This window comes from Lissotriton helveticus, chromosome 3_1 (assembly GCF_964261635.1).
Source record: "Lissotriton helveticus chromosome 3_1, aLisHel1.1, whole genome shotgun sequence".
NCBI lineage: Eukaryota > Metazoa > Chordata > Amphibia > Caudata > Salamandridae > Lissotriton > Lissotriton helveticus.
The window spans coordinates 219,556,350-219,579,913 of record NC_136061.1 but is presented as its reverse complement, the minus strand read 5'-3'; the positions used below and the strand labels follow the sequence as shown (position 1 = coordinate 219,579,913).

Genomic DNA, 23,564 nt, shown 5'->3' with positions numbered 1-23,564 from the left:
CAGGCTTCGCAATCATGGACTGTGAGCCTACCATTATGGATGCTGTAACTTGCTCCTTTTAATAAGTGTTACTGTAACTTGCTCCCTCTTTCTCTCTGCTCATGATAACAAATGCCTATAGGGAGTGCCCCTTCTGCAGTTTTACAGCTTCTTGCTCAGATTATGACTCCAAATATGAGAACATGTTGATTAACTTGCTCAGCTGAGATGTTTACATACCTACTGCAGTCTGAAGTTTGTCTCCTTGCTTTATCGTGCTCTCAGTCACCTGTGTGCTTCCCTTGTTTGAATCTATCCATTGCAGACCCTTATGTATAACTCTATAAATTGTGCCTTATCCTTACTTGCCAAGTATGTTCCAGTGCAGTTTGCGATGGTAAGTCAGCCCCACTGGATCTGTGATAAATCTTTCTTTTGTCCAAAACCTTTTTTTTTTAGACTAGCGTGTGGACAGATATTCTTTACCAAACCAGGTGCACTTAGCCAGGAAGTTATAGTAATGTTAGCCTCTTGTTGCAGGGATTCTGCACCTACACAGAACGATGTGCAGGAAAACAGGACCTCAGTGTATAGGGGTGTACCAACCTATCACCTTAGTACCCCCAAAACGACTAGCTATAGGGTCTCATTCATTCTCCTCCAAAAATCACGAAGCTACAAATTATTAGACAACCCAGAACACAACAATCCCGACTCTCTCAAGAATCGGGGTAGCAAGACATACTCTTTAGCTCACTCACTCGTACATGTCCACAATGAGAACATGCAGAGTCACTTTAATAGTTCAAAATGTTTATTTTAACTATCTTACTCTACAATAGAGTATACCAGGCACTAACAGCAGCAAAATGCATAAACCCAGCATGTTTAGCATTGTTACAATTCCATAGAATACAAAAGGGGATGCAATTTTAAAAAGACAGTGGAGTAAGGACTTTGAATGCCTAACCACCTTCCCCTTGACTGGAAGAAGTTTATTTATATGTAAATGTAAATGTGTGGGACAGCTGCCCGTAAGCGTCCCGGCGCTGAAGACCGCTGGGGAACCCGTCCTGGCTTTCCCTGTGAGATGGTCCCTTCTGGGTATCTCCAAGGTGAAACCAGGCATCCCCGGCGTCTGTGGGGGGCCGTTGTAGAGATGAGGCAAGCTTAATGCCCAGAATTGCCGAGTGTGATCCCTGGTTAGAGTAGGCACCGAGGCGAGAATGATCGAGTCCGCTGACCCTGGTCCACGACCCTGCCACGTCGGGAATTGAACCCTGGTCCCGGGCCATTCTCTGCTTCCAGGTCTGCCACCTCTAACCAGTGAGCCACACCACTCCACAGGAAGATCTCTGGGCTTTGACAGCAGATCCCATACCTTAAAGCCTGGATGTAAGGTTTACCTCATAGGAAGTGTAGCTCTTCTCCATGGAACAACTTTCTCCAAGTGTGTGCTTAAACAACATGCATCCCCGTACTATCAAGGCGCAATTCTCTGACATTGCATCTGTGTTTAGCATGTTGTGTATAGGTGCTAGGGACTGACCAGAACAGAATAACAAGGGGCACTGTTTATCAACCTTGTACAAAGTGTTCAGACTAACCTCCAAGAACACAGCAGAGAATGTGAAAAGCAGATGGTTCTCATGTGAAAAGCATGAACAGAGTCTTGAAAAATAAAGTCATGTAGTAATTTGCGCAAAAGCAGCATCATGGCAGCGAAGCACATGGTAACAGTAATGTCAACAATGTCCCTAAGGGCCCTCTAATAACACCCTTCCCTTGGTAAGGTCATAGGACATAGGCAAAGGACTAACACAGACTTCAAAAAGCTAAGCAGAGTTCAAAGCGCTGTTTAAAAAAAGCTAATTGGGAAAAAGTAATATATGTCTAAAAAATGTCAACTGTTCATTGAGACTAGTAGCAAAGCGTGATCTCCGCGATAGTGTTATTAGATACGTGAACTCAAGAATGCAATTCCCTCCAAAAGATCATCCCTGGCGTTAGTAGAAAATGGAATGCTATCCACTCAAGTAGGTCGAAGGAACAGACATGCCCCTCGTAATCTGATGCTCTCAAAAGCATAACAGGACAACTTGTGTGATATTCGATGGAACTCCGACGTAGGAAGTTCTGTGCTACCGCACAGATATCCCATTCAGCTAATACTCCAAGTGCTGCAGCATGCCCCATATGGCCATCCCTAAAACAAGCTTGGTCATGGGCCTCTAAGGGGCCCATCAAATGGTTAAAATCCGGGATGGACATGACATATTATAGAAGCACAAATCCATAGCCCAATAGAGGGGGCATCGCTGACAGTCAAAGACTGGTTGCACGCAAGTAAAGTAGCCAAAGCGATAAGTTATTCCATAACTCACGCTAAGCGTTGCTAATGGAAAGCATCCAAAAATGTGTTGCATTTGATCACAGTACAGTTGCAATTGGCCTCGTCTGTGCAGTACTAAAAGATGAGCAGCCATTGCGCAGCAGGAACAGAAGAAGCAGGATTCCACCAGCTAACGCTAGTATTAAAGGGAATCAGCCGAAGACGCTAGTAAAAAATAGAATGAATAAAAGCCGGTATTACTCCAAATATCGTCTGACAAGCAGTCACAAGGTCGGATCCCACTGTTTGAAAAAATGTGCAAGGCCTTTAGTGTCAGACGTTGGAATATTTGATGTATAAGCTCTTTAAAATGAAGTGGGTAGTCCGTGTTCAGAAGAGACTGTATCTCGCTAGATGGCCTAGCCACCTGGAACTCGAAGGTCTCGCGAGCCGAAGTGAGGGCCACTTCTTGTTGGAATAATAGCGCTTTGAGCCTGCTCAATTTTTTTAAATCCGTCTTCAAAGTGGGAATGGAAGGCCAAATTGAACTATCTACACTCCCATTCGGGTGAGGGAAAAGCACATTGCTACGACAATTTACGCACTGGGAAACTGTGGCTAAATACGGGACTAAACCACAGCAGTCTTGGTTGTTCAAAATAAGATAACTGCTGTTATAAAAAGCAATGTACACACAGGAATTATTGATGGCACTGGCGTCCCTTTAAAAAAAACAAGCCAGATAAGGCACCAAAACGTTACAAGCGCCATGCAATTTAACGTGTTTGCAGACCAGGGAATGCCCCACTGTGGAATCGCAGTTCTCCCCTGAGAGAAAAACTTCCTTATCCTCCCGCTGACATCTATAAGTGAAAGACAGGGACCATAATTGTGGAGAAACGCGCTACCCAGTGGTTCAAAACGACCAATCAGAAAATGTTGCATGCATGAATTAAATTGAAACAGTGAAAAAGGGAGAGAGATAACCCCATGAATTAACCTAACAGCAGAGTCAGTTTCCGACACAGAGAACGGTAAAGGCTGTAATTGTTCAATATGCAACAGTGTAGAAGCAGCATCTTTCATGGACATAAATCTCTGTTTATCAGTTCGCTTAAACGAAAAACCAAAGCAGAACCATTCAAATAATCGTCTCTATATTGAGGGTTTGCAATGTCCTTGCAAACTGCATAACAGATCTTAATTGATTCCGACTGTGATACAACACAGATACATCGCTCTGAATAATATCAATAACAGAAGAAACAATATTATCCAATGCAAAAATACGTGATGAGAGTGTATTGATGCTATTGTCGACCACAGCAAGGACTTTCTCTAAATTTGCTTGATTAATTTGGTGCAGACGGAATGCTGCTTCCATCTGCAAAAGTTTCCAAATTTCGCAGTAAGCGGCATAAATAAATCTCTTAGATCTTGCATTCCTTGGCCCTAAGATGAAATCAGCCAAACTGATGTAATGTGACAAGAGTTTCAGGTGTTGTTTCACAGATGCTAACTGTGGAATGTTCCAACCATTGTTGGCATAATTTACCCATCGAGTATGTGGTGACCGAATGTGTAAGTGGATAATGAGGATCCGGTCTAGTCTGTGTGAAACCATGTGTCCCATTATAAAAAGCAATTGACAGGCATTAGAATTTGATTGTCACACCAACCATTCGCATGAATCAAGTTCAGAGACATTGAAAGTGCCGTTTCGAAACAATGTCTGTAAAGCATTGATAGAATAATTCGTCTGAGCACTCCAATTGTCGGATTCCGCCAAGGACGGATTGGATGGGGTATTTAAATTTTTAACAGTTCCCTAGCCAAAAAAAAGTGGTTTGGTACACTGTATCATTCAAAAATAAGAATGGAGTTAGAATCAGGCAGGCACGATGTAAGGCTTCATTTCCCTGAACCTGCCAATTCTTAGTACCCCAAATTGACTTTACCTCAATAGTCTCTTTCCAGTGATCATAACCCTGTGCAGCCAATTTAGCCCTTAAATAGTTTGAGTAAATTAATTTACTGTGGGTCAATATGAATTTAGATTGTGGAGACAAATGTAACTTCTACACTAGACACATTAAATCTGCGCGCGCATTTAATCTCACGAGTTCGCACATACCAAACTCGCCCCTGCACTAGTCTCACATCAGGAACTACCATGGACACACCTATCCCCAATGCATTCCTATGGGAGGGCAGGCCAATCTCACCACACGCACTCAGACTGCGCACGCACTTTACACTTGGACACAGTGCTAAAGTGCGCGGAAGCCTAAAACAACTAAAACCAGGTCATATTTAGAAGCAAAAAGTTTAGGGGTGAACCGGCCAAAAGGGCCAAGTCCAACATAGTGGAACTGCCAAACTGGATGTCCAGGAGGATGAGTCAGTAGAAATGATCTCCAAAGTAACCGCTTGTCGTTCTATTAATTAAGGTGGTAGTGCCGGGTCAGCTTTAAGTTGTCCAGGACTCATCGGTACTTCACCAGTGGACTCATCTGTAGCATATGCATACTCGACCTGCGTGGTGGAAGATGGAGACAGGACGGGTGAAAGGTCAAATACAGTGTCCATCACTTCCTTAGGCACACGAGGAACAGTGAAAGATGATCAGATCAGCGGATCCAATGAAATTGCTTTATTGGAAATAGCTGTTGTGACGCGATTCAGAATCGGCCACACGGTGTAACTCGACATTGTCCACTGATACGTATCTGTTGGCTTTGCGACCAGGTAAATGTGATAAAATGACTGTACAAGTACCCTTCAGTCCAAGCACTGGAACCGGTGCACGATGAGGGTCCAAATTCTTTCTTTTTCTCCAATTTTCTCTTACCAGATCTCCAATTTTGGGAAGCCAGTCGGCAACTTGAATCAGCAGTGCTTCATCAGTGGAAAAGGGTAAATGTTCAGTTGCAAAACTGTCACGGGTCATTTGTAGATCCTGTAACAGAGTAGAATGATTATCAACGCAAAGGTTGTGGCAGCTGCCACACCGTCTAGACCGTCTAGGTCTGGCACAAACATTTTAATACCAAAAATCATTTCGAATGGGGTCCGCCCACCCAGAGATCTTCTAGGGAGATTATTAAGTGCACGTTGAACCCCATAAAAGTGGGCCAGCCAGTTCCTGCCACTACCTAAGACTCTAGCTGTCAAGGATTGCTTTAAGTCGCAGTTCTCAGGCCTGTATGTAGACGAAAACTGCACCAGTGCCCCCATCGACTTTATCGCATCCTTGTACGCCTTAAAGGTGAACACTGGACCTTGGTCCGAATGGAAGGTACCACAGGCAAACATCCCGACAAAGACACGCAAATCCCTGATGACATATCGAGCGTCAGCACTGCGTTGTGGCCAAACCCAAAGGAATCTAGTTCACAAATCCACTTCAACAAATATATATTTATACGCAGTATCAGAAGAAAATGGACCGCAGTGATCAAGATATACACCGCCAAAAGGATGATTAGAAATACACAGTTATGTCTGTGGCGGACGTGTCACTGGAAATGGCTTAATTTGTTGACAAATGTCACAAGAAAGTACATAATTATGAGTCTGTTTATGAAAACCGCGGCACTAGTAACGTAGCTGTAAAATAGAGACTGTCGCCGACACCCCGGCATGTGCAGAAGCCATGCCTTCGTGCGCGGCTTTGATCAAAGCAGGTCTGCGGTCCAAGTTGGGAATCAGCCGATCATTAACTGAAGTCCAAGTTGGGAATCAGCCGATCACCAACTGAAGGAATCTTAGCATAAGGAACCTGTTTGGGAGTTACATGATAAGAGTATTTAGAGGAGAAACCCTGAGGATAACCAGATCCCTCCCTCAGTGGAGATACTGCTGCCAAGATATCATTATCTATTTTAGTCAATCTTGTAACTGTTGCTACTGAACACATGGCTACTGTACACTTGGCAGCTTCAACAGCCAACGAATTACCAGGAGCATGTGCTCCAACACGCTGATGGCCAAGAGTATGGATAATCTGTGTGAGGGTCAGGCGTTGTTTAAGGTCTGCTACTCGAATCCAAAGCGCTTTAAGCTTAATTGCACTGCCTTTAGAATCTCTATGGTTATTTTGAGACCAAAAGAATAGGTTGTCATTGTAAGATTGAACACAGTAATAGGAATCGCATACAATCAAAGTATTCACACTGGGATTAGCAAACTCAAGAGCAAGAGCAAGAGAACGCAGCTCTGCCAATTGTGCCGTGAAGTCTCCAAGTGCCTGAGTATGCACTACGGAAGACTTAAACTCTTCATTCATGAATGAGCCAGCAATAATTGCACAGGCTGCTGAATAAGCTTGTTTAGAACTGATGGCCGGTTGAGCAGATCCATCTGTATAGATGATACATCTGTATTTATCCAAAGGAAGCAAGGACAGAGGAGGAGGATGAACATGTTCATACTGTTAGAACTGTGTCTGAAGAGAAGGACCAAAGATAAATGGGACATCAGCCAATGTCAATAATGCAGCCCAGTGTATCCAATGGGGATGTAAAGCCTTACAGTTTGGTACACTTGCCTTAGTCACGGTTTCTAAAGCAGGAAGAGGTGTGACCATAAAAATGTGTTTACCTTGCACCAGCAAGAGTTCTTTCAGAATCGCCATCTGCACCGCTGTCAAAACTTTTTCGGTATTGGAAAATCACATTTCAGCCTACGTGTACAAATGTGATTTGTATGCAATAGGTACTGTGTCACCGTCATTGAACGTCAAATAAGTGAAACCCACCGCCCCTGGAACTATACGTATTACCAGGTTGGTGGCGTTATCACGTGTCCACAAGTAATTAGTCTCAAGCAAGTCAGATTGCAATGCATTGAGGATAGAGGTATGTTGCGGAAGCCAGCTAGCAGAAGAATATGTAGGTTGTATCAATGCATAAAGCGGCTCGATACACTGGGCATAATCGGGAATGTATGTCCTCCTGAAGTTTAAAAATCCCAGCAAGGACTGAAGTTTCTTCAGTGTAGAATGGGGTTGCAATTGCGCACATTCTCCAAGAAGAGTAGAGCACCTCTGTGTGCCTCAGTGTACACAGCGCCTCAATGTACACAACACTTCAGGTTCCCGGTAATGCTCTCTACGGCTGGCCAAAGTCCCTTTCTGTAGCCACTATTACTGCTCAGGCAGGCAGCATGCACCCCTTTAATAGAAGGGAGGGTTGTTCTAGAAAATGCGGCCACCAAGAAGCAAGTGTTTTCTTTTGCTCATTTTTAAAGTCAGAACAGATCATTGGTTCCTGCAGATGGCTGCACTGGTGCTCCTAGTGGGGATAGAAATACTTGACACACCCAGACAGCAACTGCGTATGAGTCACAAAAATGCTTCAGCAAACTCAGGACGAGCCGAACAGCTTTCTGGATTTTCAACGCTGCATCTCGGTTTACACAGAGCAGCTTACAAGTTTCCATCCACTCACTATACAAGTCTAGTAAGTATTTAACAATACACAGAAAACTAAAACATTCCCTACTTTACAATCATGTGAAACTCAAATACTCTACATTAGTTTGTAATTTGTCTTAAGTTTTTAAAATCACGTGTCAGGGAGTATGCAAAGAGGCCATCTGCTTCTTAGTGGGCTCGCCAATAAAGACACAGAAAGCCTGCAATAGTTTATGGATGTGAGCGTTTGTGTGTATACAGATAGTAGTGACTTCCACACTGAGCTGCTAACGATCAAGATGCTGCAAATGTATAAATTGTGACAAGAGACATGGGTCGGCAGAGAGTGCCCACAGCTGCCACTCACCTGATATCTCCAGCAGCACGTCCCGGAGGCTACTGTGCGCGAGCCACGGCACTGGCAGGAAGCCAAATTGTGACCAGAGACAGGTATCGGCAGAGAGCGCCCACAGCTGCCACTCACCCAATATCTCCAGCAGCACATCCCGGAGGCTGCTGTGCGCGCGCAGTGGCACGGGCAGCAAGCCAAATTATGACCAGAGACAGGAGTCCGCAGAGAGCGCCCACAGCTGCCACTCACTAGAGATCTGCAGCAGCACGTCCCAGAGGCTGCTGTGCCCGCGCAGTGCCACGGGCAATCAGCTGTACACCTCTTTGTTGCACAACACGCTAGGAGCACACACCCCTATGTCACAGAAACAAACAAAATGGGCCGTCTTAAAATTGGACAAGGAGATAACCAAAAAGCCCAATTGCCAATCATACGCTGTCAATTAACAAACGATGACGCAAACCAATTGGAAAGAAGGGCGTGGCTTAAAGCACCCTTCTGAAACCGTATCGATTCCAAAAGGCCCTCGCATGGCGAGAGCAGCGCATGCACACTGCTAACGCCAGGAGAGATCTAAAAATAGAGGCAGATCAATCAAAACTAGAGAAAGCCCCAGAAAAAGGAACTCTCGCCCATGCGAAGTACCAAAAGTATAGTAAAAGCACACACAGACATAGTGAAGACTGGGTTAAGTGCAGTAGCAGTGAAGATCAGAAGTACTTGCTGGAACAAGGACCCACGGACAAAGTCAGCCTGAATAGCCTTCATAAATGACTGAAAGATTCTAAGCATACATCCAGCCAGAACAATGGCAGCCTTTTGGAATTGGTATGAAAAAGCCAAGAAATGAAAGAAGGTATCTGAGGTGCATGGACTGAAAGACACAAACAAGAAACTGAGACATCCAGGTAGTCCCTTGAGGGTGACCCAATCAGGGCATGTGCACCTTTTACCCTCCTCCTTCTTGTTATCCACCAACAAATATGTCATATGGAAGACAAGCACTGGGTAAACCAATAGATATGGCTTTAATATAACGCTTGGATACAGTGCTTGTGCCAGCCTGTATCTGCATATGTAAATGTTAAGACTTACTGGCTTTGACAAAGCCTTTTAGTATGTTTGAACAGGAAGAACAACAGTGGATTTGAAACAGATGAGCAAGCAATGGGAAAATTAATTCATAAATTGGTTAAAAACTGGAAATAAACAAATATAAAGTCAATAGGAAAGATACAGAGACAAAAGAACAATCGGGAAGCAAAATGTATACGAGTCATGACTAAAACATTAAAAAAGACTGCTGCAAATAAAAATTAAAAAATGGTTTCTATATGCAATGCGTGTGTGAGGTGGAAGTGGACTGATTCACCAAATAGAAAATAACATGAGGTGAGAAAAAAACACTAAGAAAGTGTAAAACGTGAGAACCTATAAAGGTTTTCTGAGAAAAACTGCACATCAATATTACCTATAGGGACCTATTTCAATCTCTTTAAGACCAACCACTGAAAGACGTTTTCGGAGTGTTTCCTCCAACTAGGTCATGAAAGTTGAATACTACATGCCATCATTAAATTAAGAGAGGACTTGAACATCGTAATACAAGAAGATTAAAGTGAATGTCCAAGAATGATTGGAGGACCCCCCCATCAAAAAACAATACCATATAAATCTTATCCGTATGTCACTGACTGGAATATACTACGCCAAGCTGTAAAGTAATGATCTTCTTATGTAAAACATGGTGCAGTTGACACTATCTTCCTGAGGTAAAGTGGAGAACAAAAATCCAACTCCATCAAGTACACCAAATGAAAATGTGATGAACTGGAATATCATCTCAAGAAACAAACATGTAAGCTATACCATCCCACAAAGTAGACAGACTACACAAAATCCTGCAATTGCAGGATTTGTCAGCATGCACCTAGGATATGTAGAGAAAATGGTAACCTCATATGTACATGCATACCTGTAAATAGTTGCTAAGGTGCATGGCTAGGTGATCATCTGGTGTGAAGATTAATATTGTGGATCCCATGTTGGCCGTTGTATTGTGTAAATCAATCACAAAATCACAAGCGCTTGCAGATCCCCTGGGTCCATAATGCTGGTTGATCTCTCTGGCACGTCTCTCCTCATAGGAATCATTCTCAGAATCCGGGGCCCTTTCACAGCGAAAGAAGTAAAACGTTTGTACATCATAAAGGTACCACACTACATAATGTACATTAGTACAACACACTCAGCATTTCAAACTCTCCCTGTATAAATGTGTGTTCATGCCTGCAGAACCACTCTTTCAAATTGAAAAATCACATATAATCATCAAGCTTGCTTTGCTGGATGATAATATACATTCCTCATTATAAAAGCTTTATAACATGTATTTACTTTAGAGCAATAAGCAAGAGAAGCATATTGATGTCAAATAGTTAAATGTTTATTGCCTTCATCCTTGGTATAATGGTGGTCGTCTCTGGCAATATTAGTGGTAGCTTCTAGCACAACAGTGGCCTTCTGTGGAACACTGGCAGACCTAGCATAATAGTGGCCATTCTTGGTGCAATGGAGCGTCCTCCCACTGTTTAATGGTTAGCATAACATAATGGAGACCATTCTGGACATAAGGGGCAGCTTGCAAAAGATTTGTCCTGGCCAAAGGGGGATTCTTGAGATAGTAGTGGAAATCCCTGGCATAATTGTGGCTATTCCTTGGATTAAAGTTGACTACGGCATAAAGGTGGCCACCCATTGCATAATGATGGCAATTCTTTTTTTTTTAATAGTTTTTTTTATTAATTTCAAACTTCACAAAGCTTTTGTATGCACAATTTTTATACACAGTATTGCACCGTGTTTCCATGGTAAAACATTATACAGTCAGTTTGTCTAACAATCCGAATAGCTGATTATTGCACCTCTATATGTCCATTTCGACTGTTGGAGATGTACATAAACCTCCTCTGTGTGTGTTCCACCCTCCCCATTTTTTATCCCATTTTTAGGGGACCCTCTAGATTTATACACTTCTTTTTCAGCAACCATGCATTTGTCCATTTCTGCTTCTTAGTGCCTGATCGACGGTTGTTCCGCTGCCCTCCATTTCATTGCTATTCCTCTCTTGACAGTTTGTATCCCAGCTAGGCTAATTGCTGTTCTATTTCTATAAGATCAGTAGTGTCTCAGATATTGAGAAGCCCCAGCGATGGTGTGAGTGTTATTTGTTTCCCTGTGGCATCCAGCAGTTGTATTGTCGCCCCTTCCCATATGTGACGCAGGAGGGGACAGTCCCATATAGTGTGAAAAAAGGTTGCCTCGACGCCACGCAGACAGAGCACTCTGTCTGGTTCCCATTGTTACCAGGGATCCTCCTGTGAGGTATGTTCTAAGAAGGACTTTTAGTAGGATTAAACGAAAGTGGAGTGTGACAGCTGCTTCCCTCGGAGACATCAGTGCTGTCTGCCAGTCCTCATCTTCTTCTGCCACCTGTCCTGCAAAGTCTGAAAGGGATCTGGCAGATAACAAAGTTTCCGATACATTAGTGATACAGATTTGTTTGGCATGAGCTCAGAGAGTAGCCGGTCCTTCACAGCGGACGATTCCTGTAGGGTATTTAGGTCCGGAAGTGCTGTCATGAGTTCATGGCGGATTAGCAAATAGCGGAATTATTCCCCTTGGGACAATTTATATTTCTGTTGTAGTTCATTAAATGGGAGGATTTTACCCTTCTTCACTAGATGGCCAATGTTAGATATACCAATTGTGTCCCATTTATCAAAGCCCGATTGAGTACACAGGAACCCGAGTTTCTGAGTAGACCATAAGGGCGTTGCCTGGGTCAACACCTCAGTCCAACCCAGGTGTTTATTTGTCTGATGCCAAATTTCGACCTACCAATTTCTGCATGGTAGGGCCCACGTATCTCCCCCTCCGAACCTTTGTATATAAAGTTCCTAGACACCCTTCCCTTCCCATCTGATATCTATCTAGCATATATGCAGGGTCTACGGGGAAAAGGTACAGCCAGTGATTTATGGCCACTATCTGTGAGACCCAATAATAAAGTCTGATGTCTGGGAGAGCAATCCCCCCCATCATACCACCCTTTAATCAGTTTGAGTAGCGCTATACAAGGCGCTCCTCTGTCCCATAACAGCAATCGAGCCTACCTTCAATACTTTTAAAGTATGAGTCAGGGACTTTGTAGGGGCAATTTTGAAGGATCTATAGGAATCGCAGGAGTGCCAGCATTTTAAACAGAGAAGCTCTGCCCAGCAGAGATAGCGACAATGATCTCCAGTATTTGACATCACTACGTAATCTTTCTAAGGGGACGGCAAGATTCTTATAATGTAAGAGTTGGGGATGCGGTGTAATATAAACCCCTAAATATCTGAATATCCGTCTAGAGCTATTTCAATCTCACATCCCGAGGGAGCCTGGGGACAGGACCCCGAAGAACAAATAGCACCGATTTGGTCCAATTGATGGCGTATCCTTAATATTTGCCAAAGTTGATGAAAATGTTCAACAGTGTGTGTATTGAAGCATATGGTGATACTAGATATACCAGGATATTATCTTTATACAACAAAATTCTATCTTCGTGTCCCTCCGCCCATGTCAGCCCTCTAATGGAGACGTCCCCTCTCACCCAGGTTGCCAGTGGCTCAAGAACTAAGGAGAAGATCAGGGGGGATAAGAGGAAGCCCTGCCTTGTGCCTCTACCCAACAGGAACACTCTAGACATGCGGGTATTGACTTTCACCTGGCCCCTTAAGTCCGTATAGAGAAGTCTGATCCACCCTAGAAATCTCGGGCAAAACCCCAGGCATTTCAGCACCTCGAAAAGATAAGGCCATTCTAAAGAGTCAAATGCCATAGAGGCATCCAAAAAGCGTACTACTGCATCTTCCTCGATGAAGGTTTGGCGCCCAAGGATATTGTTAACGCGGCAAATGTTTAGAGCAGTGTTCCTGCCCGGTATGAACCCAGATTAGTCCGTATGGACCAACAAAGGGATTATTGACACCAAGCAAGAAGCCAGGAGCTTTGCCAGTACTTTTGCCTCAACGTTAATTAACAAGATTGGCAATAGGATCCGCAACTGTCAGCGGGCTTTACCGGTTTTCGAATGACAATAGAGGCCAGACGCTGGATCTCCGGCAGAATCCCTTTCTCAAGGCTTTCGTTATACACTTTTTCAGGTGGGGTGCGACCCGTTGGGCCACGGTCATAGAAATTCTATAGGTACCCGTTAGGCCCAATTGCCTTCCCTGACTGGATACTATGTATGGCCTTGTAAATTACGTCATCATTCAGATCTTCGTCCATGAAGTCTCAATCTACCTCCGATAGGGTGGGTAGGCGTAAGTCAGCCAGAACCTGCCGGGTGTCCTCGGCTGTATACTGAGTTGAGAGGGTATGGACCTTTTCAGAATGATCCCCGAATGCTTCCGCGATGTCCTGTGGATCTGAGACTTGTCCCGTTCCGCCGACGGACAGTTGGGGAACCTAGCGCCCCCACCTGTTCCCTCTTCTTCAGCCATGGCAACATTTTCCCTACCCTGTCATAATCCTAATGCTGCAATTGGAGTAATCTGGCCCTTGTCTTTTGCCCCGCCAGGGCTTTGTATTCTAGCTGTTTAACAATTACCCTCACTGGGTAAGAAAGCATTTTGTGTCTCTAATCGCTGGAGTTCATTCTCCAGCTGAGAAAGTTGCTGGTTTTGTTGCCTGACATATCATGTTTTGAGCGATAGGGCTTGCCCTTTAAGAACTGCATTATAGGCTTCCCATATTGTCTATGCCGATTCTACGGATGCAACATTCTCATTAAAGTAATGGCCTGTCTGCATAATTAGGGTCTCTTTGATGTCTGGAATTTTAAGCAGCCAGGGGTTGAGGACAATCTTGTTGCGGTGCCTTGTATTGCAATACGTAAGCTCAATCAACACTGGAGAATGGTCCGAAATGCCTCTTGGCAGACCACGTGGGTGTCTAAAATGTCCGACATATGCTACATGGTTGAGGAAATAGTCAATGCGGGACATGCTCTTGTGGGCGTTGGAGTAGTAGGTGTAGTGAATCAGTTCTGGGTGTAGGGTGCGCCATATGTCTACTATGCCCATGGCCCGCGCAAAGGCTTTCATTTAGGAATTGGGCCGCATCAGAGGCTGCTGGGGATGTCTGTCGGTATGATCGTCTATAGTCATATTAAACCCCCCCGTATAAGTGTGCCTATGGGGAGATCTAATAACATTTTTCCTAAGTCAGTAAGCGCCTCTTTACCCAACGCAGGGGAAAAATACACTGAGACCACATTAAGCGGTTTCCCCTCCCAACTGGCTTCTAGAACTGCAAACCTCCCCTGTGGATCCGCCTATGTGCGGATGGGAGTAAGTGCGAGGCTCTTCCGGACTAGAATACCAGTACCTCTCGAACCTGAGGTGAACCCCGCATGGACCAACAGCGTGTGAGGGCCTTACACTTATTACCCACTGTGTGTGTTTCTTGCAGCAAAACCAGATCTGGGGCCTTTCTCTTTAGATACTGCAAAACAACCCCGCATTTTATTTTGTCCCCCAACCCGTTTACGTTCCACGTTAGAATAGACAGTGAAGTTTCCACCTTAGTCCCAGCCATAGGCCCTGCATAAGGAAAATGTGAAAACCTGTGAGTACAGTAGGAAGGGCTACCACCTCTTCCGACATTGCCACAACCAGGTGGATAGACATATAAGGGCAATCAAGTACACTCCGGCAAGAGAATCACATGAATACATACTTTGCAATTGAAATGAAAACAGAGGTAATTAAATCGGTCTGTCTGTGCTTTGTAATTAAAAAACAAACGCAGAACATAAAAACTCTTCTTCCCTCCCCAACTTCCCCCCTCCCTGCCACCCTGCCAGTGAATTTCAAACTACCCACTCCCCAACAAGGCAGAATGCCCGTCGCCCCACCCTCTATTAAAGAGGTGCTTGGTTGCAGCCATACCCTCCCGCCATTTGTGAGAATGGGCTCATATTACAATAAATACCGAGGATAGAAACCGGCCCTATCATCAGTTGCGATATTAAAGCTATGGATTGGAAATATTCCAGAGCCTTACTTTTGTAGTGATAGAATAATCACTTGTTGTAATCTAAGAGAGATGTCCTAGTATGTTCACGCGTAATCAGTACCCAGCCTGGTAGATACAATTTATGGCAACTATGTCCATGCCAGCCCCACAGGTGCCGTTTGTTTAGTCACTCATTGTGGGGTTAGTTTCCCTTTGAACTGGGTCACCTCGCTGCATGGTGTTGCTGTCCGGTCTGGAAGAGCAAGGCCCTCCGTTGCGGTCTTTTTGTGGCTTCTCTACCTGACGCCGACCCTCAAGCAAGACCCACACGTCTTCAGGGGAAGAGAAGAACCATGCCTTGCCCTCTGATTCAATATAGAGTTTTGCTGGGAAAAGCATAGCGTACTTTAATCTCTTTATCTCTCAGTGCAAGGTTGACCACCATAAAGCTGCAACGTTGAGCTTGAACCTTTGTGGTGAAAACCGGAAAAAAGGAGATCACACGGTCATCTAGTTTGAGCGGTGGGTTAGAGCGTGATGTCTGGAGTATGATGTCCCGATCTCGGAAATTGAAAACTTGCGCTTTAATCGGCCTGGGGGGTCCCTGGTTTAGGTCTACCCCCGGGGACTTGGTGCGCGCGCTCGATGTAAAAATAGTTTGAGAGTCGTGCGGCTTGCAACTGCTTTAGAATTAGGTTTTCAAAAAACAGATCAGCCGCAGGACCTTCCGCCCGCTCCGGGACCCCCCAGGATACGTATGTTATTCCTTCAGGCCCTACCTTCGTAGTCATCGAGTAGCGCCTCCATTTTAACCTGTTGTTCCTGTAGGTGGCTCACTGATGAGGGACACCTCAATATTCACTGTATGTATGCGAGTCTCCAGGGAGGTCCGTACTATTGCAATGGCCGCCATGATGTCCTGGAGCGTCAATTCCTGCAGCAGTGGTGGGCATTGTTGGCTGTCTGCACTCTCTTGAGAGGCGGCAACTTTAATGTCCTTTGAATTAGACCAGGCAAATTTAGCAAGCTTATTTTGCACAGGTGTCTTGGACCCCTTCCCACTTGCCATCGTGAGGGTGCAGCATGGTATATATGACCGATATATCAAAGGGAGGTCCCAGTACTCGCCGCCGCCTGCTCAGGGAGGAAATATTCCCTACCAGTCTGTCGGGTTTCCCAATTCACTGATCTTGCTGCTTTCGGGGGGGCAAGCGCGGAGTCAGGCAGGTAGAACCCCTTTGCAACTAGGAGCCGTTAAGGCACTTGTAGGGTGGCAGCTCCTCTCTCACCGCCGTCTAGAGCCTCACGGAGTCCAGACTACAAATAAGGGAGAAATAGGCCCAGGCAGCGCCCTGGTAGACCAAGCACTGCACTTCGCAACTGCCAGTTCAATTTGGGATGCAGGAGGGCTCCCCTCAGCACACCACTCTGTAGAGTTCCATACCCAACTTGCAGCGGACACCACACGGCTTCGTCACCGATCTGTAATGCTTGGCAACAGCAGCGGATGGGCCCTCATGGGCTCCCAGTAGCGCAGAGAGAGGGTCTGAGGCCCTACCCAAGTTGCCGCTATCGCCAGTTATAACCTTTTATCACTGTGCTGATTTGAAGAGCAAAAGTGAGGTCACTATTTCCTACTTTTGATGTACTTTTGATGTACTTTTGATGAGGTGTATCGAGGGATTACAAGGCCTGCAGGTCAGACAAATGATAGTGACCTGGGCTGGAAGTCTCTAGAATCTAGGAACCATTCATGCACCAAAACCGTTCCTTCATCAATTAGGACATATGATCCAAACATGGTAATGATGGTTGGATTCGCTAGTTTATTTTTCAAATCAAACCTGATTTTTATCCATCCTGGGCACAAGAGGGCACTCAAACATATGATTATGTGGGCATTAACATGTCAACATGCTTCTCTAAAAAATCAAACTCACAACTTTTATATTAAGGGTAAATGTTTTGTTTCAAAATACAACAGTTACCTACTCATTCTTTCTGAAGATTTTTATTGCAAGATTTCTCATGTGTTTTATTATTATTATGTCTTATATATATACCAGTAAAACAAATGCTGAACTGGACCATTTTGAGGCATCTCATGTTAGGAGCAGTTTTAGGATCAGACAGAATACTCCACTGGAATAGTAGCTTGAATTTTATTAATCTGACATTGATAAATTATGTGATGAGCCTGTTCTTTATTTTTCAACTTAAGTAGACAGGGACTCAGTTGTTCTTCTATGTGTTCGCTCCCTACTTAGGAGCTTTAACTAAACCAAACATGCAGTCTTACTTCATGTAAAAAAAAAAACATATTTCATAACTGAGAGTTGGCTCTGACATGGGCATCACAGAAGATCTCTTTAAAAGAGTTTACATTTAAAATAAAAATAAATCTTTAACCAGTGGTATGCTGTTCCTTTAGAAGTAAATTTGGGCATATATTGGCAGCTACTTATTCCTCCCTGGCCCGCTAAGATATTTAATGGTACCAATGTCCCAGAGTCAACAATAACAGTAGCTACACTTTTGTATCACTATTCTGAGTTAAGGCTGATGGAAGCTTCAAATATGGTAGTGTTAAATGCAGCTTGTCATATCTGGGAGTCAAGAAAGGAATCATTACCTCATTTCCGAGGCATCTACCTGGTTTGATTGTGTATACAAAACATTATTTAAAACCTATCTTTAATTTTTACTCAATGAAAAAGAGTCTACCTATGTTTTCTCTCTCCTTGGCCGTACTAATCAGACAAGTATAGCGAGACGTATTTTGAAATTCTGGAATAAGGACAGTAATTTTTTTGATCCACAAGAACCATGATGATCACAGTTATACCATACTCAATCGATATATTGCTATTCAATTTTGATGACTGCAGTTTTCTAACTACATTTGTCTAAAAAAAATTCAAGGCTTATTAATTATTATATTGTGCTATGCATCATGATAATCTGTTTATCGAATATGCAATCAATACATATATAAATACATCAAATAAAATGAGCTGGAGACCGAACATTTTTATTTAAAGAGATAGTATTTCAAGTAAATATAGTGTTTTTCACAAAATGACAAGCTTCTGCTTGATGCTAGATGGCTGAAAACTTCAAAGGAGAGAAGACCACCTGTCAAAGTAATTGACTATGTGTAACATTGTAAACCTTGTCTTGTCGGGTGTGGATTAAGTTAGTTACATTGTGTTCATTTTATAGGAATATGTTATAAAACATATTGCTCATTGTTATGGGTAGGACTCTATATTTGTTTTGTTTTGGCTTTTTAGGGGAAAGATGTGTTGGGTCTTCGGCATGGAATGTTGTGGGACAAGGGAAACAGAATGTCCTGGGGTGAGATACAAGTATCGTCAGTTACGAGCTGAATCTCAGCCCTGCCGGTTGTACTTAGAATCCTGAAGAAAACATAAAACTTACCTGCAGTAGTACCGAACGTCGTCTGGTCTTTTCTTTCTTGTGGACATTTCAGTGGTGACAAGCGGCTTCTGAGCCTAGCAGGTGGCTCGCACACTCCTGTTTGATGAGTGTGTGAGGGGATCCTCCACGGCGGCTGTGGATGACCTGGGAAGGCAACCGCACTGCTGTTTGATGGTTTGTGGTGTTAGAGTGGTGGTAGTATTTGAAGAGGCATTAACACATTGCTGTGCGGTCTGCCACTGCCTATGTACGATGGGATATTCATGGTGACGTCAGTAAATCGGACGCCATTTTCATTTGGGCTCACAGTCTCAACTATTGAATGTGCCTGAATGTGTGCAGCGACACCAGTAAGCGCAACAGCACCACTATTTAAAAAACGGCAGTTCTCGGTTGGCAGCACTTCACCATTCTGGCTATCTGCATATCAAATAACAGTGGATCTAGGTGACACAGGCAAAAAGCTTATTCGGCTGTGCCAATATTAAGGATTAAGCATTGAGCATATCACAGTACCACAGTGACATGAACACCATGAAATAAGGTACTGAATACAATTTGAAGCCTTTACGGAGGTACATCGTGCTGCTCACAGGAGATCAATGATTCAAACACCAGCAGCTAGACTCTGATATTTGAGTGTGACTAATATTCTCTAACTGTATATAATTATTTTTGGGTACCTGACTTGCACTGTTTTGTCAGCATGCAACAGAATGTCGTACCTTCTCTTGCCTTTTTGTCATCCCTGGGTAATCCTCTTGTAATAATAATGAATACATTTGTAAAAGCGCCTGGTTACGCCATCCCGGCGTGTTCCCGCGCTGTGGAAAAAGGAACTGTCAGGGACGAGCAACCAACAAAATTGACCACAAGAAACTAGTTGTTAAATAAATAAGTTTTAAGCAGTCGTCTAAAATTAGTCTCCGACCTCTCCAACCTGAGGCCGGCCGGGAGTTTGTTCCGATTTGAGCGACTAAGAAGCGGAACGAGCGGCCGCCCATTCTTGCTTTCTTTATTTTGGGTACTACCAGCAGCCCCGTACCCTTGGATCTCAGGGCCCTTCCTGGAAGATATCTGGTGATCAGATTCCTAAGATATGCTGGTGCCTTTTCCTGGTGCCTTTTCCCAGAGAATACGATGGCAGATAAGAAGGGCTTTATACAACACCCTTTTTTTATTGGAAGCCAATGAAGAGCATCAAGGGCCGGCTTTGACGCCGCCCTTCGTGGCAGCCTCATGATCAGCTGTGCTGTGGCGTTCTGTAGGACCTACAAGTGTCCCAGATTCTTTACAGACGCACCCAAGTATAGTACACTCACGTAATCAATACGAGAAGTGATAAGGGCATGTGTCAGCGTCTGTCTGGCTTCCAGCGGGAGCAGGTCTAAAGTTTTGCGTAAGGTTTTTAAGATGCCAAAACACTTTCCCACAACAAGGCGGATCTGACCATCATAAGAAAGGGTGGAATCCACCCATACCCCCAGATTCTTTGCTTCCCTACAGGGCGTCGGGGTAGGGCCCAGACATAATGGCCACCAGTACGAAGTCCAGCTGGATCTGTTTCCACCTACCACCAGCACCTCAGTCTTTTCGCCATTTAACTTCAAGCAATTCTTGTTCATCCAGCCGGCCAATTCCTGCATACATGCCTTGAAGTTGGAAGCCTCGACCGAGGGTGCTTGGGATAGGGAGATCAGCAGCTGGGTATCGTCTGCATAGGAGACTAGCTCCACACCAAACGCCTGGACCACCTCAGCCAAAGGAGCTATGGATAGAGGGTTTTCAGGTATATTAGGAGGCAGTTGAGGGGGTAGGTATTTACACAGAAAAAAAACCTTGCTTTATTGCATCATTACTTGAGTACCGAAGGAAGGAATGTACTGAAACATCTGGCTGTTTTAACTATGTTGGGGAAAGGAGATACAGTTGAAGAATATACCACTGCAATGAAGATGCTGGACATTGGTTTTTCTATTGAAAAAAAACGAAATGTTATAAAGGAGAGGCATAAGTTCTACATGAGACATCAGTTACCTAGTGAATCTGTAGAAAGTGTCACCAGTGATTTAAAGATTTTAGCATCTACATGTGATTATAAAACATTTGAGGATGAAATAAGGGATCTACCGTTAGAGAAAACCAACAGTAGAAAGGCTCAAGAAAAGTTAACAACTAAAAACTTGATGTTGGAAAAGGATACTGAAATTGCTGGAGTGCTGAGGCCACAGCATTATGTGTGGACTAAATGGCCTTAAGTGCAAAGGCACATGCTATTCAGACTGATGATGTGTCTAAGATGAAGTGGACAAGAAATGATGTGGAAAAGAAATATCTGGAATGTTACAGGTGCAGTAGCAGAAATCACTTAGGAAGTACGTCCTGCTCCCCAGCTGTGGACAAGTTGTGTGCAAAATGCAAGAAAAGGGGCTTTTTGCCAAAGTGTGTAAATCTAAAGTTCAAGAACGTTCTTATGATTGATACCAAATCTTTAGAGTTGGTGCAGTCAGATGAGGAGAATGCGGTCATGATGATGGATGGCATGAGTAACAGGTATTTAAGTAAAAGCTGAGGATAGTGTGGATGGAGTGTTAAAAGTGGGCAAGTATTCTAATACAAGACCTTATTGTCAAATTGACATTTTGAATATTCCCATTTCTATGATGGCAGATTCTGGTTCTTTCTTGACTGTAATAGGACCGCCAGAGAAATGGAAAAGGTTTAAGAATGCCAATCTTAAACAATTACATTTTAGACCTGTTGTATATGTGGGTAAACCCATTGATGGTTTGGGAGAATTCAATGCCACTTTAAGCTTTTAAGGAAGCCGTACACTGGGAACTATTTGTGTAGCCAAGCATGGGTCATGTATGTTGGATTGGCTGGAACAGAGGAACTTAGTAATAATTTTGGATACCAATCACCCTGAACAAGTGATGTTAAAAAAAGAGTGCATGTCTGTGTTAAGTGCAGGCAAATGTGTTTGGGAAATGGTTTTCCCTGAAGTTTTTAGAGACAAACTAGGCAAGATGAAGGGTTTTTCACATCAGATTGTACTGAAATAGCGAGCATGTCCAGTGGTACTTAAGCGCAGAGGTGTACCGCTTGCTATGAGGAAAGAGCTGGAAGCAGAGTTGGAATCTTTGTGTCAATAGGTTATCATTGAAGCCATCAAGAGTTTGGAATAGTTATCTCCAGTGGTGTTGGCGATAAAGAGTAATGAGTCCTTGAGGATGCGTATTGACTTAAGAGATTTGAATGACAGAATCTGGATGGATAGACATCCTTTGCCTGATATTTTTGAGATGTTACATTTTCTTAAGGGTGCCAAAGTGTTTTCAGCATTAGATATGTTGTCAGCTTATCACTAGATTATATTACATCTGGAGAGTCACCATGATGACCCATGGTGGAGCCTGTAGGTTTAAAGAAATGCCTTTTAGTTTGACTACGGGCTCTTCACTTTTTCAGAGGGTGGCAGAGGCCATGTTAAATATGTCCAAATGTACAGTGCTTCCAAGATGACATTCTGGTATTTGGACAAGGTGTAGTCTCTCATGGCAAATCAATAGAAACTGTGTTGATACTCTTAAGGGAGAAAGGTGTCACTTTGCAAGCTAACAAGTGCAAATTTGCAGTGGACTGTGTGGACTATCTGGGTTATAAACTGTTGACCCAGGGAATAGAGCTGTAAAGGAGTTTGGTGACAGCCATTGTGGAATTTTGTGCACCATAGAACAGGATCAATAGCAGTCATTTTCGGAATGTTAGAGTTTTATACACGTTCATTCCTAAGTGGAGTGAGAGGACTCATCAGTGTAGGCCACTGTTGACTAAAATTAGATATTTGTATGGAATGAGGAACTGAGTAAAAAGTTTGATTCTATTAAGAGTAATTTGGTTAATGGTATTCCCCTCAAACCATTTGACACACAGATCCATGTGTGTTGGTTACAGATGATTGTCAGTACAGATTGGGTGCTGTATTGTTTCAAGTGCGAGAAGGAAATGATATGTGGTTACTTTTCCTCTGTGAGGGGATGAGAGTACTTACTCTGTCATAGAACGTGAAGCATTGGCTCTTTGGTTGGGCATTGACCACTTTAGGAAGTATCTGTGGGGAACTGATTTTACCATTCGGATGGATCATAAACTGCTTATCAATATGTTCACACCCAAGGGGGAAGGAAACAGCTACATCCAGAATCACCAAGTGGCATTACAGATTGCAGGAATTCGAGTTCCGTCTGTAATACATACCTGGTGTGAAAAATGTCTTCTCAGATTGCTTATCCAGGTTACCCCTGAAAATAAAGGACGCTGGACGAGACAACAACGATGAGGATACAGTTGCTTTTATGTGAGGATGTGAGCAGTTACATATTTCTGAAAAAGAATGGAAGGTAGCCATTAGGGAAGATGAGGTTTTGCAGGAAGTTATAAATTAGTTAGGTAAGCGATGACCAGAGAAAAGAACGAGTGATTCTATTATGGCCTTCAAGCATGTGTTCCCTGAATTAAATGTTAGGCATGGCGTTTTGTGGAGGACATATTTACTGGTCGTTACCCGTGTGATACAAGAAAAAGTATTGAGGCTGGCACACGGTCATGTGAGCCTGAGAGCCATGAATAGGAGGATCAGAGAGATGTTCTTGAGGCCCACGGTAGGATTTGTGAGGAAGCGTGTGGCTTGTGTGATTTGTGATAAAACCCAGATTACTTTTCCCAGTCCAGTTGAAGTGGTCATTGGCCTAATGTATGTGTTTGAAGAACATTGCATGTATGATATCGTACTTGTTGATTAAAGGACACAGTGGCCTGAGGTGGGAACAGCTAGCTCGGACGAGGTAATTGATTTCTTGAAATTGTTGTTCTTGAGGGAAGTAGCTCCCGTGGAGTTAGTAATGAACAATGGGGTGCAGTTTGTTTCCAAAGAGGTTCAAAGGTATTTGGCCCACTGGGGCATTAAACAT

General features: G+C 43.7%; 1 protein-coding gene across 8 annotated transcripts in view; it reads right to left on the bottom strand.

The window, feature by feature from the left end:
- The window catches only part of LOC144822300 (N-acyl-aromatic-L-amino acid amidohydrolase (carboxylate-forming)-like), a 165,360-nt gene that overhangs the window by 48,215 nt on the left and 93,581 nt on the right, over positions 1 to 23,564 (bottom strand). For all 8 annotated transcript variants that reach the window (XM_078679647.1, XM_078679642.1, XM_078679646.1 and 5 more), the window contains one exon: positions 10,055 to 10,250. In XM_078679647.1, coding sequence (XP_078535773.1) covers positions 10,055 to 10,250 — 196 coding nt within the window. The remainder of the gene's footprint in view (positions 1 to 10,054; positions 10,251 to 23,564) is intronic.